The 17,878-nt window shown below is 46.0% G+C and overlaps 1 protein-coding gene across 1 annotated transcript; it reads right to left on the bottom strand.

Moving 5' to 3' along the window:
• Positions 1 to 1,724: 1,724 nt before the first annotated feature.
• On the bottom strand, positions 1,725 to 5,348 carry LOC311328895 (extracellular calcium-sensing receptor-like; the record flags this gene model as incomplete). Its single annotated transcript, XM_084461334.1, has 6 exons — positions 5,188 to 5,348; positions 4,780 to 5,068; positions 3,570 to 4,325; positions 3,036 to 3,263; positions 2,817 to 2,940; positions 1,725 to 2,638 (listed from the first exon to the last, which is right to left on the bottom strand). The coding sequence occupies exons 1-6, from the start codon at positions 5,322 to 5,324 to the stop codon at positions 1,725 to 1,727; spliced, it is 2,448 nt and encodes an 815-aa protein (XP_084317460.1). The 5' UTR covers positions 5,325 to 5,348.
• Between the last annotated feature and the right edge of the window lie 12,530 nt (positions 5,349 to 17,878).

Raw genomic sequence — 17,878 nt, forward strand, 5'->3', positions numbered from 1 at the left:
CCGACAGAGAGGCTCCTCTCCCTCTGCCCCATAGGCTCCCAGCACCAGCAGCAACAGCACCCACAGCAGCAGCATCACACACTGATTATTAGACCTCAGTCTCAGGTCCGATCAGGTGCCCCCTCCCCCCAACCTGCTTAAGATGCAGGCCTTTATGTAGAGGTTAGGAGACTGCGATGAGTTCCTTTCAGCTAATCATAGCAGGACCAGGTCACATGGTCTCTGTTCGGCCTCAGTGATGTTTGTGACGTGCCGTTGCCAGTACAACTGGCATATCACCTGCAGCCGTGTTTTATCTTCTTATTTTCCTGTGTCCACTGGCTGATACTTTCCCATGAAACTTAAGATATAGTACACACAAAGCTTATAGACTCAGTGTAAAATGTGTTCAGGGACAGTTTGATCCAAGCCAGTCAGTGTGGATGCCAGGTGGTGGAAGGTTTGGTGTTGTCTGGGGATTATTAAAGGGCAGAACACTGCACCAGTAAGGTGTCAAGTTCAAGTTTGAGTCGTTGTTTGATCGGCCATTGATCGGCCCTAAAACAAAAAGAGAAATGCTCTTTAAAAATCTGGAGAAACTGATATCCTGGATTAAACCTGAGGTCTTGGTGTTATCCTAGATTCAGATTTAAGCTTCAAGTCCCATATTATCAAGGTGACGAAAACCTACTTTTTCCACCTTAGAAATGTACAGTAGCTAAAGTACAACCATTTATAAATCAAACAGATGCAGAAAAAGTGATTCATGCTTTTATTTCAAGCAGACTCGATTACTGTAATGCACTCTTCACTGGACTCCCCACAAAACACACTGAGACTTCACCTCATTCAAAACTCTGCAGCTCAGCTATTAACCAGAACCAAGAGGAGAGAGCACATTAGTCCAGTCTTAGCTGCTCTGCATTGGCTTCCGGTAACATTTAGACTTGATTTTAAGGTCCTCCTCCTTATATACAAAGCCCTTCATGGGCGAGGACCAAGCTATATTGCTAGCTCCCTCGTCAACTATGTGCCTTCAAGAACACTGTGATCATCCACTGCTGGTTTACTAGAAGTTCCCAGCAACAGTTGGACGGAAATTGGGAGTGCAGCCTTTGTCAATATGGCCCAAAGCTATGGAAAACAATACCTATAGATATCTCCATCTCACTAAATACTTGTAAAAGAAAGCTAAAAACATATCTCTTCACTTTAGCCTTTAACTAACTCCTTTTGCACTTGCGTTCTACTGCACTTTTGTAAGTGTTTTTCTCCAGCACAATATTTTATGAAATAGTTGTTTATTAGATTTTTTATCTTTATGAATGTATGAATGCATCTTATTTTTCCTGCTTTTTGTTCATTTTAAGTCTATTTTTATGTGAAGCACTGTGTGCATATAAATAATAATCATAATAATAGCAATAACAATAATAATAATAACTATTATTATTATTATTATTATTACATAATGCATTTAACAGATCAATGATGTAATGTGTGCTTGGGTGACATTTTGATTATGAGAGAAAACTGTATTTGTCCTTCACAAAATGTTTTGTGGAGGTGTCATTGAGGTAAAGAAAACAGAGAACAGGACTGGACATGGAGTTTGTGTCTCACTGAGGGTAGAGTCAAAGTAGCCATTGTGTTAATGTATATATTATTCAAGAAAGACATGAGTACATATAGTCTTTTATTTTTTAAACATTTAGATATACTGTATCTATCTAATATCTAAAGATTCAGAGAGACTTGGATTGCACTTTTCCCATCACATGTTTCTTTGTGTTTAATTTAGGTTTCAATACAATAATGTAACATTTTGGGGCAAATATACAGAAAAGCAAACCAAAACTTGAGGCCAGAATAGCAAATATCTCTACAGCTACAGTGAACTTCCCAGGGGAGCTGACATAAGCTGGGATAAAGGTGATCCAGACTGCACAGAATATCAACATGCTGAAGGTGATGAATTTGGCCTCATTGAAGTTATCAGGCAGCTTCCGAGCCAGAAAAGCCAGGACAAAGCACAAGAGAGCCAGGAGTCCTATATACCCCAACACAGCCCAGAAGCCCAGAGCAGAACCTAAGGCACATTCTAGAATTATCTTTTCCTTAAAGTGTTCCATATTCTTGTAGGGGAAAGGAGGGGAGATTGTTAACCAAAGCACACAGATCAGCACCTGTATGAGAGTGAAAGCCAGAACACTGAGTCTCTGCTGTAAAGGTCCAAACCATTTCATGACATTACTTCCTGGAAGTGTAGACCTGAAGGCCATCAACACCACTATAGTTTTCCCCAGAACACAAGAGATGCAGAGGACAAAGGTGATCCCAAATGCAGTGTGGCGCAGCATACAGGACCACTCAGAGGGCCGGCCAATGAAGGTGAGAGAACACAGAAAACACAGGGTCAAGGAGAAGAGCAGCAGGAAGCTCAGCTCAGAGTTGTTGGCCCTGACGATGGGGGTGTCTTTTTTAATCAAGAATAGAATGGCCACTAGCAAAGTAAGCAATACCCCAAATAACGAGAAAAACACAAGCACAATTCCCATAACTTCAGAAAAGTGCAGAAACTCAAAAGCTTTTAACACACATGCATCTCTGCTGGGATTGGACCAGTACTCAGTAGGACAGTGTGTGCAGCCATTAGAATCTGAAAGGAAACCACGATTAGAAGGATTAGGTGCACCGTACACAAACATGATGTGTGAACTAAATACTTAACACATAGACCAGACACTGAACCCTGAAGAGCCTAAGCAGGACGCATAGAGAGGATGTGGTGAGTGTTTGGTAGAGAGTGATAAACGCTGGGCCTGTTGTACATGTACCTGTCTCATTGCTGATCTCTCCCTCTGCACATGGTATACAGTCATAGCAGCAGACAGGCTTTCCTTTCTGCACGGCCTTACGAGTACCTGGGGGACAGCTCTCACTGCACACAGACACAGGCATCTGAGAGAGCAAGAGCAGACGGGGTTAGTCTACATTTGATATGATTTGTCTTGGCTACGTTCTCATCCACGCAGTGGTCACTCACTGTATTGTACCTGTGCCTGTCCTCCAGGCCACATGATGGCCTCAGTCCTGAGAACAAACTTCTGTCCGGGGGGCAGGGAGGCATCGTAGTACCCCACAGGTTTGAAGTGGACCGTGCCGTCTGGACCGCGTTGCCAGTTGACCACCTCGTAGTGGGCAGCGGCCGCACCGGTACTGTCAAACCACACCTGCTCTCCATTCTTAATGGTGAAGTTAACCTTCTTCAGAGACTCCACCACCTGTCCAGGGGGAGATTTAAGATCTTAGTTTATTTTCAGGAGCCCCTTATAGTAGTAAGTAAAAAGTAAAAAGTAATTTTCCACTAACCCGAATATTAATCATATAACGGTTAATTTGATAGTAGCCTACACGTTGTTCGTCTGTAGACGATCACTAGAGATAAAGTCTGATTTTATACTGTAGGAGGGCAGTCTTTCCATGTAGCTGAGTTGTTGATTCATGTAAATGTAAATCAAGTAAAAGATAAGAGTACAAATGTTGATTAATCACAGATTAAGAGATTATAAGAGGGTAGCTATGGTCACCTGCCAGGGTTCAGTTGTGGCACTCTTGTCACATCCCTGACTGGCTGTGCACCTCAGCAGGCTGTGTAGAGAATGGGCTACAGCGTAGACGGCCTTGTATATGTTACCGGAGTATCTCAGCTCTTCTACATCAGCGTTGTAATCTTTCATCTTGATCAGATCTTGATTCTCACTACAGGGTAGCGTTACGGTGATGTTGTTTTCATCTGTCTTGGTGCACTGAAACGCTGTCCTCCAGAACCGCTCAACGACAAAGTCATTGAAGCCGCTGATGTTGGCCTTCGGGACAGCGAAACCCAGTGCCCCGCCGAGCACGCTGAAGCTGTTGGGGGTGACCAGGCTATCGGCAGTGATCCAGGCCTCCACGCCGATGAACTGCAGACCGCTAATGTTCTGGAGACTCAGTTGCTCCAGGAGGTTGTTCATCTCCACGTGGGCCAGGAAACCCACAATCACCCGGGCAGAGCTGCTCCTGATCACCTCCACCACCTTCAGCAGCTTCTCCGGCTCGGTCCGGTCAAACTTCTCAGAGTACTCCACGCAAACGCCCTCCTCCCCGGCAGCCGCCAGGAAGATGGCCATGCCGTTGTTGCCGTAGTCGCTGTCACTGTTGACCGCGCCCACCCAGGTCCAGCCAAAGTGCTTGACTAGCTGGGCCAGGGCTCGGCTCTGGTACAGGTCACTGGCGATGGTTCTGAAGAAAGAGGGATACTCTGTCCTGCTACTCAGACACTCACACGTAGCAGAGTGACTGATCTGAAAGACAGACAGAGAGAGAGAGAGAGAAAGAGAGAGAGAGAGAGAGAAAGAAAGAGCAAACATGGAGTTGTTGGTCTTAAATACAGAGACCTATGGCACACAGTGAGATACAGATATGTATACTCTATTGATAGTCATGTCTCTCCTATGAAGTATTTAGTCCATGTTTATTGCTCTGTAAATGTTCTTAGCCAATAGACAAACATTTTCCAGGAGCTTGCTCGATCGTCTCATTGAGAGAGGTCAGGGAAGAATTTTTACAGCTCACTTTTCTGGCCCCTGGGTGAAACTGTTTTTTTTTTTGCTTCCCTCCGGAATATGTAAGCAGCCCACCCTTGCTATGAACCTATGCCCACCCTTGCTCTCTGTAAAGCGCATTCTGTTGCCTCTGTGTATGAAATGCACTATACAAATAAAGTTTGATTTGATTTGATACAGGGAGTTGTCTCACCACAGGTATTTTAAACGGCCCTGTGGTGCGTGACAGGACTATGGTCGAGGAGGACTCCGATTCACCAATGATGGCGTGGACCGCTGACTGACCTAAGCAGGTCTTTTCTGAGGTCTTCTTGTGACCGTTCATCAGAGCCATGGCAGCACGCATTGAGTACAGCCTGGAGCCACAGTTGTCATAGATGCGATATCCGATAGATATGTTGGGAAGCAGGGCGTCACTTTGGTTGATCTCATCGATGGCGAAGATCATAGTCTGAGCGAATCGGAATTCTCTGAGGTTGACTCTGGGGGAGGTTGTGTTGGATGAAATCAGAGTTTTGAAAATTATGTCAATAAGTCAATGATTGAAAACAAAGTATTTTGAAAATTAGCTATCACAAATTATCACAGATATGAAACCTACCTGGAGCATGTGAGTAGTGCTGGGGTGTCTGTGAAGGAGAGGGGAGGCTCTGTGATCTTGCTGTGGATGGAGAAGGCTCCTCCGATGGTCACGTCTCCTTCCTTGGACAGTAGAGGGAACTCTGGGCTCCCCAGCATCCGACAGAGAGGCTCCTCTCCCTCTGCCCCATAGGCTCTCAGCACCACCAGCAACAGCACGCACAGCAGCAGCATCACACACTCTCTCTCTCTCTCTCTCTCTCTCTCACACACACATACACACTGAGAGGGCACTACCACCCTGACCAGAGTTAGAGTCATCTTCAACACTGATTTAAAGAGCTTCTGGATTGCTGCAGGGCATGGTGGCCGTACGTTAACCAATCAGAGACGGGCTTGGCAGGGCACCAAGTTTACCTGAGAATAAGGTGTACAGATTGTTCTAATACTATTTAAAGGAGTAGTAAAGGGAAAATAATGTTTAGCCCTGTTTTAAGGTTACTTATGATCATATACAAAGGTTCAGATCAAAAAGTTGACAAAACTAGCATTTTTCAGAAAGTTGATAATTGCTCTACCACCGTTTAGGTCATACTGTACAATGGATGCGGATGGGCACCTTGAAAAATCATTAAAAAACATGTTAAACTCTCGATTTCAAAGACAAGAAGCTCACCGAGGGGGTAATTGGTGTCCGTTGGTGTTCTGACATCAAATTCGCCGCAAAGTATGAATCCTGTAGGGTTTTATTGATCATTTTATGAAATCCATTGACTTATATTAACGCGACCGTTTTAGATGTGTAGATCAATCCGCAGAGGGGATTCAGGAAGCGGAACTACTTGCGGTAGCTATTGTTATTGTTTATGTTGCTAGGCTACCTAGTTTTCGAAAGTTTGCACACATATGTGCTGTGACTAAATAGTTCTATGCTAAATATTTTAAAAAAGCCTTTCCAGATGAACTAGAATTATATGTCATAACGCCAACTAACACCTCGGTGAGTTTCTTGTCTTTGAAATTGAGAGTTAAATTTTTTTTTTAAATGATTTTTCACAGTGCCCACCCACATACATTGTATGACCAAAATGGTGGTAGAGCAATTATCAGACTTTCTCAAAAGTGCTAGTTTTGTCAACTTTTTGATCTGAACCATTGTATATGATCATAAGTAACCTTAAAACAGGGCAACATGATTTTTCCCTTTACTACTCCTTTAACAATTTTTTTTCACTATTTTTTGGTCTAATGGTAAACTCTTTTTGGTTTAACGGTAAACATTGTTACTATGTCAAATGAAGATATAGGTCTCCAAAGGAGGAGACCTATATCTCCTGCTGTTACTGTAGCTTCCAGCTCAGTGCAGGCCACTCTGCCCATATAGTAGAGATGAACAGGTACAACAATTGTATGAGATCATTTTATGCGATATAGTACATTCAACTTTTAAGTACGACCTGACAGAAACACACATGCGAGATTCATAGTGATTCTTGTAATATCTGTACTACAACAATCAACTATGAATCTCGCATACAACAAAAGTAATATGTATTGTATAAGAACAATATGAGATACAGGTACAATATGTTCTATTTCATGGAGCTCCACCCCACAGGGCAAGCTCCTATTGGCTTGAGAAACCCTAGCCAGCTACATTTACTGAAGAAAAAAAACATACACGCCTGTGTCCAACTAGGTCCACTGCACTACTCTATGAGTGGGTTTTGCCGGCACAACTGCTCCTAGAAACGTTCAGCTCGCAAGACGAAGAAAGAGATGACTACACAGCGACTCACCATAGAGCCGGAAGCGTACAGCCGGCAGGGCTGGTCGGCAGCGTAGAGCCGGCCATCTCTGCCAAGTCTACCTAAGAAATTCTGCAGTTGCAGAGCCCTCAACAGCGACGTGGGACATCCACTCTGCTTCTGCTGCATTCCAGTGATGATGTTGGCATGCCCCTTCAGCAGCCGATGTCGATGCTCTCCCTCCCGCCGTCTGATGAAGAAGATGGCTCTGAGGCCGACGAACACTCAGCCTCAGAAGCCCCAGATGTGAGCGGTTCGGGCCCTGGATCCCTGGGTCTTTCGACCATGACCTCCCGAAGCTGCTGGAGAGAGCCGCGCATTATCTTGATTTTTCCCTACCGGAGCCCATGGCTGTGAGGGGGCTGCCTCTCTGGAGCTCCGTCTGCTATGGGTCGTCCTCCAAGCCTGCACCTCGTTTCCTCCCAGCGATGCCTGACCTGGAGACATTCATAGAGGCGGGACGGGCCCAGCCTGCTACACTGAGAGCTCCGCTACGTCCTTTCGCGAGAGCGACCGAAGAGTGACCGGCTGGAATGATGTGATGACAACTGGCTCTCCACCACTGGAACCCGACATCGCCGCCGTCCTTGATCCTGTCTCCTCCGCCTGGGGTTCATCCATGCCCGATCCCAAGGACAAGACCACTCTGGCCTTGGCGGAGAAGAGTTATGTGTTGGCGGCACAAGCTGTCGCTGCCACCACCATGCTAGCCATTTACAGTGGCCAGCTGGCTAAGGAGTCAGACCCCTCTTCCCTGGAAGCAGAGCCGCCAGGGCCGTCGCCCAGCTTGTGAGAATCTCCGCCTCCTGCCTAGGTGGACTGATGCCCACTTCTGTCATCCAGCAATGTCATCTGTGGCTATTGTTAACCGGTTTGCATGAGGAGAACAAGGGCATCCTTCTCAACTCAGTGTGTAACACCCTGGAGCAATGTCGCAACCAGGAGCACCGGATCCTCCTCACTCGGGAGGCACAGTGTGCAGGCGTTGGCAGCGAAATGAACCAAAACAACCTGCTGTGGTGTCCCACCCCACTGCGGCCCGTTGCCAGGCTCCTCTGCCAGCCTTCGGGGCGGCAGGTAGGGTGCTTCCACCACCACCACCACCACCTCTCCCTACCCAGCCAGTTAATCTCATGCTGTACTTAGCTTAGCTAGCAAACAGTGTTGTAGCTCTGGGGAGGAGGGGGGGGGGGGGGGGTAGTATGCTTGTAAGTACGACAGGGCCCAGCTGCTCAGAGCTCCAGTCCCATCAGAATACTTTGAGGCCTCCGGTTCCAGCTGTGGTGTCTTCTCCTGCTATATCAGCAAACGTGACTACTGTACCACCAGTCTCATCGTTGAGATGGAGAATCTGTGTTCAACAAGATCTGCCGGTTCGCTGCTGCCTTGTTTGAACTTGTTCCAACCTCAGGTTCGTGCCGCGTTGTCTTCCCCTGCTATATTAGCAGACGTGACATCCACAGGTGACAGGTCTCACTGTTGAGGCTGGAAAAGGTATGTGTTCAACCGGGTCCGTCTTGTCATTACTGCCCTGTTTGAATTTGTCACAACCCTTGGTACGACAGACCTAGTCTAACGCTCACCTGTCCAGTGGCGGTCATTGACTCGAATCGAGCGACAGCGCCCTGTTCAACAGATAGATCGGCTGCACGCATAACGAGCAATGTGTACTTTCGGGGTTGTCGAGTCCTCGGTTCGAGCACAGCACATTTTTTTTGCTTCTACAGCAGATAGAACATTTCCACTTGTCACTGGGGACAGAGAGTGTGAGAGAGTTGTGTCGGTAGCCTCTTCTAGCTATACAAACAAGCGAGTGAGGCTCTGATGCTTTTGATGCTCAGCTTTCATTAAACAGTAGGCCTGTTGTGTATGATGGCGTTCTCTCTCTATCTCACAAAATGCATGAGTCGAGTAGCTCACGTTTAGCCACTCTGCATAATGTCTTTGATCAAGCACTGTCTGAATCTCGTGTATCGCTGGATTCAGTGGGAGCAAACGCCGCAGACCCAGCTAGATAGAAAAATGAGGTGACAAGGTTCCCAAAAAATTTTGTGAACAGCGTTCTCACTCTCTCTCACAGCGCACATGAGCCGGCTGACTCACGCGCAGCCGTTCTGCATAATGTCTGTGGACATGTTTTGTCTGGGTCTCATTGTGTAACACCTTTACCAACGGCGTCAAGTGCCTCGCTGGTTTTGGTTGGATATGCAAATGAGGTGACACGATTCCCTGTGTTACAAGACACAGCCGTTTCATCTGAATGGGCAAATTGGTGGCGGGTTGTCTGTAATGCGGACACAGCGGACTCACTTCCTCTTTCTATGAATGAAGTGCTTCCTGGTAGGAATGCCATTCACCCTTGCACAGAAGTGCAGCATGAAAAATCCTATAGAGAGTGGCTCCCCCCAGAGGTGGAGCCACTTGCATCAGGGGCGTTGAAGGTGAAGTTACCGTCAGCCTCAGAACCTCGGTCTTCTTCGTGTCAAACCCGAGAAGGATCAGCATGGGCTCTGGCTGCTGGACCAGAACGCCGAGATCTTCTCCCCCGTCCTCCGTGGGTACAGGTTCTTTGTTCCCTGGCGGCGGCAGGCAGTTGAAAAAATGTGCCCGGCGAAACCTCTCAGGATGCTCTAGTCGAGCGCAGGTCTGGCAGGCAGGAGACGGAATCAGACCGGCCCTGTCATGCTGTGACCCCATGCAGCGGAAGCAGGGTGGATGTCCCGCGCCAAACTCAAGTATTCCTCAGGCAGACTAGGCAGTGCCGGCCGTGAGGATGAACGGTCTCAGTTCCCTTATAAAGGGGTGTACCTCTTCTGATTGGTCACAGGTGCGTATATGTTTAGTTTTTTTCTTTAGTCAACATGGCTAGCTACGATTGAATAAGCCAATAAGGAGCTTCACGAGCTCCACAAAATAGAACTGACATTTGGCTCCTGAGCCCAAGTCCAAATGAATGGAGGTGAATGGCTGGCTATGTGGGGGCCCCACTAGGTATTGCTGGATTTGTTATGTCTATAGCGGTCTGCTAGTCCAAACCCTGTGTCACTGACCTTCCCATGTCAAAATATGCCCCGTTACGATATTGTGAGTATTATGAATTAAGCACAATAAAATGGGTAGTAGGACATTCAGATCGATATTTCCTACCTGACAGGATGCGCTACCCATGAATTAAGCATACTATAGTGAGTCGTAGGGCATAGGTCACCCTGAGGATGTAGGCCAACTTGCCTGCCAAACAGCTGACTAGGGCTGGGGAGAGGCTAGGGCCGGAGCTGGGAGACTGACAGGCCATTCAGACAGGACACAATTCGAGCTGCCCTTGCCACTGGTCACGAAGGCACAGTCCCAAAAGTTCAACCTAGTTCGCATTTACTACTCTCGGAGAAAGGCACTGAGCTACGCCTGCGATTTTCTCAACGAAGTGAAAAGCCGCTGTGGCGCGGCGCAAACCATTGGAAGCGAATGGCCTCTGGGGCTGGGACTGCTGGTAGCCCACATGCATTTTCTCCAGGAGATGTACATTTCTTGTTGAGGCCTAGGCTTGATGAGCCAGGGTTTGATTCTGCTGGGTAGGTTGGCTGATAGGTGTGCGGTAGGGTGTAAGGCCTTCCTGTCTGAAACCATAGCACAGGTGACAGACATGTAAATGACATGGTCAAGACATGATCACTCACTCATTTCTTTGGATCAGGGCTGGATGAGTGGCGTACTATAGGTACTGTATCTCTGATAGGGAACCTGGGGCCTATAGACAGACAGGCTTGTGGGAAGCTCAGTCTTCTCATTGTAACGGATAGGGTTTAGCTAGTCACTGGCCCGTACAATATTCAATTTAGTGTTATTGTTATTTTTCAGTCCTGCGGTTGTTTAATGATCTGATATGCCTCTTAGGTCAGTTTTAATTGAAGGTGTTGGTTGTTTGTGTGTTTGTGGAGGTGCCTGTCAGATTGGGTTCCAGCTGTATGCTCTGGTGAGGACCCTCCTCCTGGGAGCCAGAGTGATTAAGAGCACATGTTTTGAGGTGCAGGAGCCTGAGGCCTCTCCCCCGCGTGCACTCAGACCCCCGGCACTTCCTATTGACACTCTTCTAACTAACTCCCCCCCCCCCCCCCCGCCCTGCTACTCCTCACTGAATCCCTCCACCTCTTCTCCCTGTGTGTCCTCCTCAGCTCCCCATTGCCCCCCTCCCCTCCCTCATCCAGGCCTGTTGCATCAGGGTTCTCTCAGGTCTTGACAGAGGGCAGAAGTCTGGCCTCGACCCCTGGCCTTGACCTCTATCCCGTTCCCTTGGTGACTCCTCACTATCTGACCATGACAGAAAGAAGAGGAGCTTTGTAACCACAATGAGATTTTAAATAATTGTCCTATTCGGCCTTAACCCTGAACCTTATCTCAACCATCCCAACCTTATTGCCCATATAAAAAATATTTACAATAATTAGCGCATATGTATGTTGTCTTCTACTGTAGGTTGTCTTATATTTCTCCTACGACATACCATACATTTATTACGAAAGTGGCCTTTTTTCATACAGTACATATGACAACACAATATGTATTGTCCCATTATGCATTTTGAGTTTTACATGTTTCTCATATGGTTTGAATACTGTAAATGCCATTTTTATGTGTTTAATGGTAGACTTCTCCTAAGTCAGTTTCAACAATAATTACCTATGAATCTATTTTGCTGTAAAGGTTTCAGGTATAACACACAGTATAGAATTGTTATGACATATATCGTATACTGTACATGTGTAAGAAAGTGGCCAATTTCACAGTAAAATCACATAGGTGTTTTGTATGTTTTTCATATACTGTATGTGTTGCCTCTCTAAAAGCTATAATCTGTGGGTGACTAGCATAGATAGATAGATAGATAGATAGATAGATAGATAGATAGATAGATAGATAGATAGATAGATAGATAGATACTTTATTGATCTCCCTAGGGGGAAATTTGGTACATAGCCCACCTAGATAAACATTGATGGTTGTTGTTCAACTTTGTTGTCAGATGTCAGAGACTCTCAGATGTTCACAAGATCCAATGTCATAAGCAGAGGAGTGAATAGTTGTGTTGGATTTGAGAAGAGACTAGGCATACATGCAACGGCACTGACTCACACAGCTGGTGCACCTGCTGCATAGGGACTCAAGACACAGACTCCATCGCCATCTAGCGACGTTTTGTTTTGGACACATTAAACCTTTATTTATGAGGCGATTAATTGAGCACCCGTTCTCTTTTGCAGCAATGAAAAATAATAAAATGCTATTAAACAGAACAACATATATAGTAGTAAAACATGCAATAATGACCTTGTTAGCGTATGAGTTAGGAGGTATACTCACTTAATTAAAACTATAATTATACATGCAGTACATGATTTAACTTATGCAACCGTATCAGTCATTGGGTCAACAGTTTTTCTAAATGTATGTATGTATGTATGTATGTTTGTATGTTTGTATGTCTGTATGTATGTATGTATGTATGTATGTATGTATGTATGTATGTATGTATGTATGTATGTTTGTATGTTTGTATGTATGTCTGTATGTATGTATGTATGTATGTATGTATATGTATTCTACCATGTTAATTCTAAATTGGAATCCTTTCATTTGGTTCAATAAAATGAACCCCATACAAATTCCATTTTGATGCAGTACTGTATAATACTGTGCCAGGCCTACTGTACTATTGGACATCACTAAGCCTGTCATGTGGAGGAACCCTGATGTCTATGGGCCCATATGAAAATGATATTCAAGAACCTATTGTACAAGATCCATACTATGAAAGTGACAACTTTTCAACAGATACAGTAGCCTATATGCAGTATTAACCCTCAAAACGCATCTCTTCAAGAAGTACTACAACAATCCTCCCTCATAAGCACCTATTGTATTTCAGATTGCTAGTCTTGCACTTTCCCTTCAGCACTAGATTATGCTCTTAGTCACTCGTTTTAGAAAGGAGATGCACTTGTGAGTTCTGCCAAGAAGTAGGCTAGTACATTGACTTTTCCTACATTAAATGCAATTGTTGTTGGTCGCTTTGGATAAAAGCGAATGCTAAATGACTGTAATGTAATTTAACCCATGCATGTGTGATTTGCTTCTCATATAGTTTTAATACAGCATGTGCTGCATTGTCTGTATTTTTATGGTAGCCTTATTGCACTACATAAACCAATCACAGATGTGTTTTTTATACAGTGTGTAACCACAAGTGTGCTATACAAATAAAGTTTGATTTGATTTGATACAGTAGAGTAAAGATAAAGTACAGTATATATATTTGTGTCTCTCATAAGCGTATGGAAGTGTTAACCTTCATAGCCAGGATCTTATCTGATGTAAGAAACATAGAACACACATTGTATAAGATTTGTATCATTTTCATATGGGAAACAAGTTATTATGAACAACTCACAGTACAGTAGCCTGTGTGTATTTTTTACTAAATATTGAAATACCTTTTTCAGCACACCAGTCTGCTGAGTCCAGCTGGTCTTCTTATTTTCACTAAGCTACTTATTAGCTTTTCTGTAGATATGTTTGGATGTTTATCTTATGTAAATTAAAAAAGGAGCATGGTGCATGGAGGCCTACACAGCTTATTGATTATTATTGTTTTGATTATCTGAGTGAGCCTTACCAACTTTGTGAGTCACTTAATCACATCCCTCATCCCCCATCAGACCTGGAAATTACAGTAATTATGACTGTTTGCCACACCTGGTGAGCTCCTGTTTCATAGCCCGCGGCCCAGATTTCATCAGCTGAGAAGAACACTCTTACCTGCCTCTGCTTGCCTGACCTGCTCCATCGTTTCACCATTGCCCCCACGAGTAAACTGTAAATTGGCCGGTCTGGGGCGACGTCTCCGCAACGGTACTGCTCCCTCTGCAGCTGATTTAAGCGCTTCACTGGTCTTTGTTACACTTGATTGCATGTAGAGGTTTGTGTCTCATTAATGCACTGCTCCAGGCTAACGCTGGGATGCAACAGAGGCACAGAGGTGGTTTTACAGGTGTTCAAGTTCACAAACAACCCTGCCCTTTCCCCCCGCAGGTCAACTTCCCTTCAATTATTTTTATTGCCAGGCTGCTACTTGGTAGTTGATACTTTCCAAGTTGCTAGAGTGCCAATTGGCTGTGGCTGTGCAGAAATTGTATGGGAGCTTTTTTTATTTTCTTTGACTACTGAATATGACTGAATGACGTAGAGGGTACTTGTTCTAACTATGTTCATAGAAAATAAGTATTTTAGAAATTAACTTCTTCAGAGAGCACTTATGAGAACGCGACATGATTAACTGATGAGTCAATATTTGAGTCATTAATTAATCCTGTCTTGCTTCCATAAGAGGTGAGGCCTAGCAGTACATTTTGGTCCATATTTTCAAGACCCTTTCATGGTATTCCTTGCTCTCTGTCTGTCTGTCTGTCTGTCTGTCTGTCTGTCTGTCTGTCTGTCTGTCTGTCTGTCTGCCTGCCTGCCTGTCTGTCTGTCTGTCTGTCTTTCTGTCCCAGATAGCAATATACAGGCCAGATCTGGCCCTTGTGGCTTAGTTCTGGCCCATATATGGCCCAGAATTATTACACATCCGCTTGCTATCTGGGGTCTGTCTGTCTGTCTGTCTGTCTGTCTGTCTGTCTGTCTGCCTGAGGTCTATGACCTGTGGGTAAGTGACATGGCTGAATGGATTTTCAATGAGCCCACACATAGCCTCAATCAATACGAGCAGAACCAGGGTAAACTTCATCCCCAAAGCCATCAGGCTACAGAGCAGTTCATCTCAGTACAATAGTGACATTGGGATGTTTAAAAAATTACACTTGTATAGCATCATGATTTAAGAATACAGAACATTTTTGCATCTTTAAACCTCCATAAATTGACTATAGCAAACTGTTTTTTTATTGTTAATAATTTAGCAATTTGTGCCACATCCACTTTCATTGCATATGGCATTGCTGTGTCATACTGTAGTTGCCCTCCGTGTCATACTGTAGTTGCCTTATTGTTCTATGAAGTGTTGTGTGCATTATGTATCCTATTATGTATTGTTGTCTCGGCTATATGGCCCGATACTGAGTTGATTTATTACTTGCAATACAAAATTAATTTAAATGGACAATAAATGAGGTTGTCTTGTGTTAGTCTGGCCCCCCGAGTGACAACAGCAGTCCTATACAGTGTGTACTGTATCTGTATACAGCAGACTGCTTCTCCATCACAGTTTGTGGTTTGGGTACGCCCACACTCCCATAAGATCATAGAAAAATGCTCTGCTGATTGAATCTCGGCACATGTGCACACTTTCAACCAGGTGTGGCCATTTCTCAATGGGAGGAGGCACCTAGGTTTTTTTATGCTCTGGTGTCAACAGTACACCAAATTATTATTTTTTTTATCATGCCTGTTAGCAGAGCCATATAACGGTCTACAAAGATGCAATTTTCACAGAGGAGCTCATTCCTCTTGATTTATCATAGCAATATATATAGCAATAAATGTTTAACACTGTACATACTGCAGCTTTAATGCTCTCAGAGGGAATGTGTGACTCCCAGCACACATCACATGAACACATTTAAAGACATACTGTAACAAAACAAACATTGCATCGGTTACACTCCTACAAATTCCTGCTCTACAAAATCAGGAGGATTCGCCCCTTCCTCACTGACGAGATGGCACAGGTGCTGATCCAGGCTCTCGTCATCTCCCGCCTGGACTACTGCAACTCCCTCCTTGCTGGGGCCTTGACGTCAGTCATTAAACCTCTGGAGTTTGTCCAGAAAGCTGCAGCCTGGTGTTCAAACGCCCCATGGTCTTCCACACAACTTCCCTTCTCAGTTCTCTACACTGGCTCCGGTGCCAGCCTACAGGGTAGTGATAGGAACAGCTCCTTCCTACCCCCAGGCTATGGTCAAGCCCTAAACCCCCGCCCGACCACTTCGCTCAGCTGCCTCGAGGCGATGGGTTGCTCCATCGCTCCGAGGCCCCTACAGCCGATCGATCCGGTCACGGCTCTTTTCTATCCTGACCCCCCCCAATGGTGAAATGAACTCCCCACTGATGTCAGAACAGATGCTGCCCGTCTTTTGCCATAGGCTGAAAACTCACATCTTCAAGAAATACTACCCTGATCCATCCTCTTAGTACTTACTGTATTTGTATTTATTTCTTTATGTGTCAGGACTGGAGTGCCGGCCATACCCACAGGAGCCAACAGAGGGCGCCGAGGCCTCCGGTCTCGGACAATTGACTGATCATTACCTGTGATTTACCACACCTGTGTCAGTTTGGGTGTGTGGCCTATTTAAACCCCAGTGATCTGATATTCTGTGCTGGATCTTGAATTATGCTGCCGGGAGTTGTACTGGTGAGGTTTTGGTTTCTCTTTGCTCTTTGAGCTGGATTGTTATTTTGACTTCTGATTTTTGTTATTAAAGCCCTCAGATTTTTGCTCCACACCGTTGTCCGCAATTGCACTTTTTCAAGCCCGTTGAGACAGCAAGATCCAGCCAGACGATGAGTGCAGCGGAGGACGTAATCCGTGCGGTTTCCGAACAGGGAAAAAGACTGGCTCAACAGAAGACGGTAATGGATGGAATGGGAGAGGCAATCAACCAAGTGACCAGCGCCGTCAATGAGATCCGGACTTTTCTCCAGGCCTCTCCACCAACCCCAGCCCCAGCAACTGGAACCCCAGCCCCAGCTCCACCGGCGGCCAACCCCGTTTCCATTGCATGTCTCCATAAACCCCAGAGGTATGATGGATCCCCAGATTCATGTCGAGGGTTTTTGACTCAATGTTCTCTCTTTTTTGAAATGCAACCAGGACAATTTCCCACCGAGAAGTCGAAGGTGGCTTTTATGATCTCACTACTGACTGGGCGAGCGCTCTCATGGGCAACCGCTCAATGGGAGGCCGAATCACCAGACTGTGCCCGAGCAGACACATTCTCTGCGTCTTTACTCCGGGTGTTCAACCATCCGGTGAGCGGCCGGGAGGCTTCTCGTCGCCTGAATTCCCTCAAACAGGGGTCACGGTCAGTGTCTGAGTTTTCTATCGAGTTTCGCACGTTGGCTGCCGAGAGCAAGTGGAATGACGAGGCTCTAATGTCAGCGTTTTACTCTGGGCTGTCTGAGGCGGTGAAGGATGAGCTCGCCAGTCGTGAGTGGGGACCTACACTGGACGGTCTGATCACCATCGCCATCTGCCTAGACCAGCGCATCCAGGAGAGGAGAAGGGAGCGCCGACAGCACCATCCTGGCCGCCCGGCTACAGTGTCCACTTCGCCATCTCCTTCCTCAGCACAGGCCCAGGAGGAGCCCATGGAGGTGGACCGCTATCGCCTAAACCCCACAGAGAAGGAACGGCGGCGCCGGGAGAAGCTCTGCCTGTACTGCGGGGCCGCAGGCCATTTCCGGGATCGATGCACTAAGCTACAGGGAAACGCCCTGGCTCACGAGGGGCAGGGGACCACCTTGTGAGCGCCGCAGCACAGTTCCCCTCAACCACAAGACGCCTTCAGTTGGATGTACTGCTAACGTGGACTTCTGTACAACCCGGTAAAGCGCGGGTCTCTGCCTTGGTTGACTCCGGTGCCGAGGGTAACCTGATGGACATTAGCCTGGCCAAATGCCTTCTCCTGCCTATCCAGGTAAGCCCTAACCCCATGAACATTCAAGCTCTTGATGGTAGACCCCTAGGGTCGGGTAGAGTGGACTACATCACAGGCCCCCTGTATATGTGCATTGGTGACCATAACGAGCAGGTCCAGTTCTCTTTGATTGAGTCCCAGCAGGAAAGCGTAATCCTAGGCTATCCCTGGTTACGGAGGCACAACCCACAGATCGATTGGGACACTGGGAGAA

Source organism: Borostomias antarcticus, assembly GCF_949987555.1.
Source record: "Borostomias antarcticus genome assembly, chromosome: 1".
In the NCBI taxonomy this organism is placed as follows: domain Eukaryota; kingdom Metazoa; phylum Chordata; class Actinopteri; order Stomiiformes; family Stomiidae; genus Borostomias; species Borostomias antarcticus.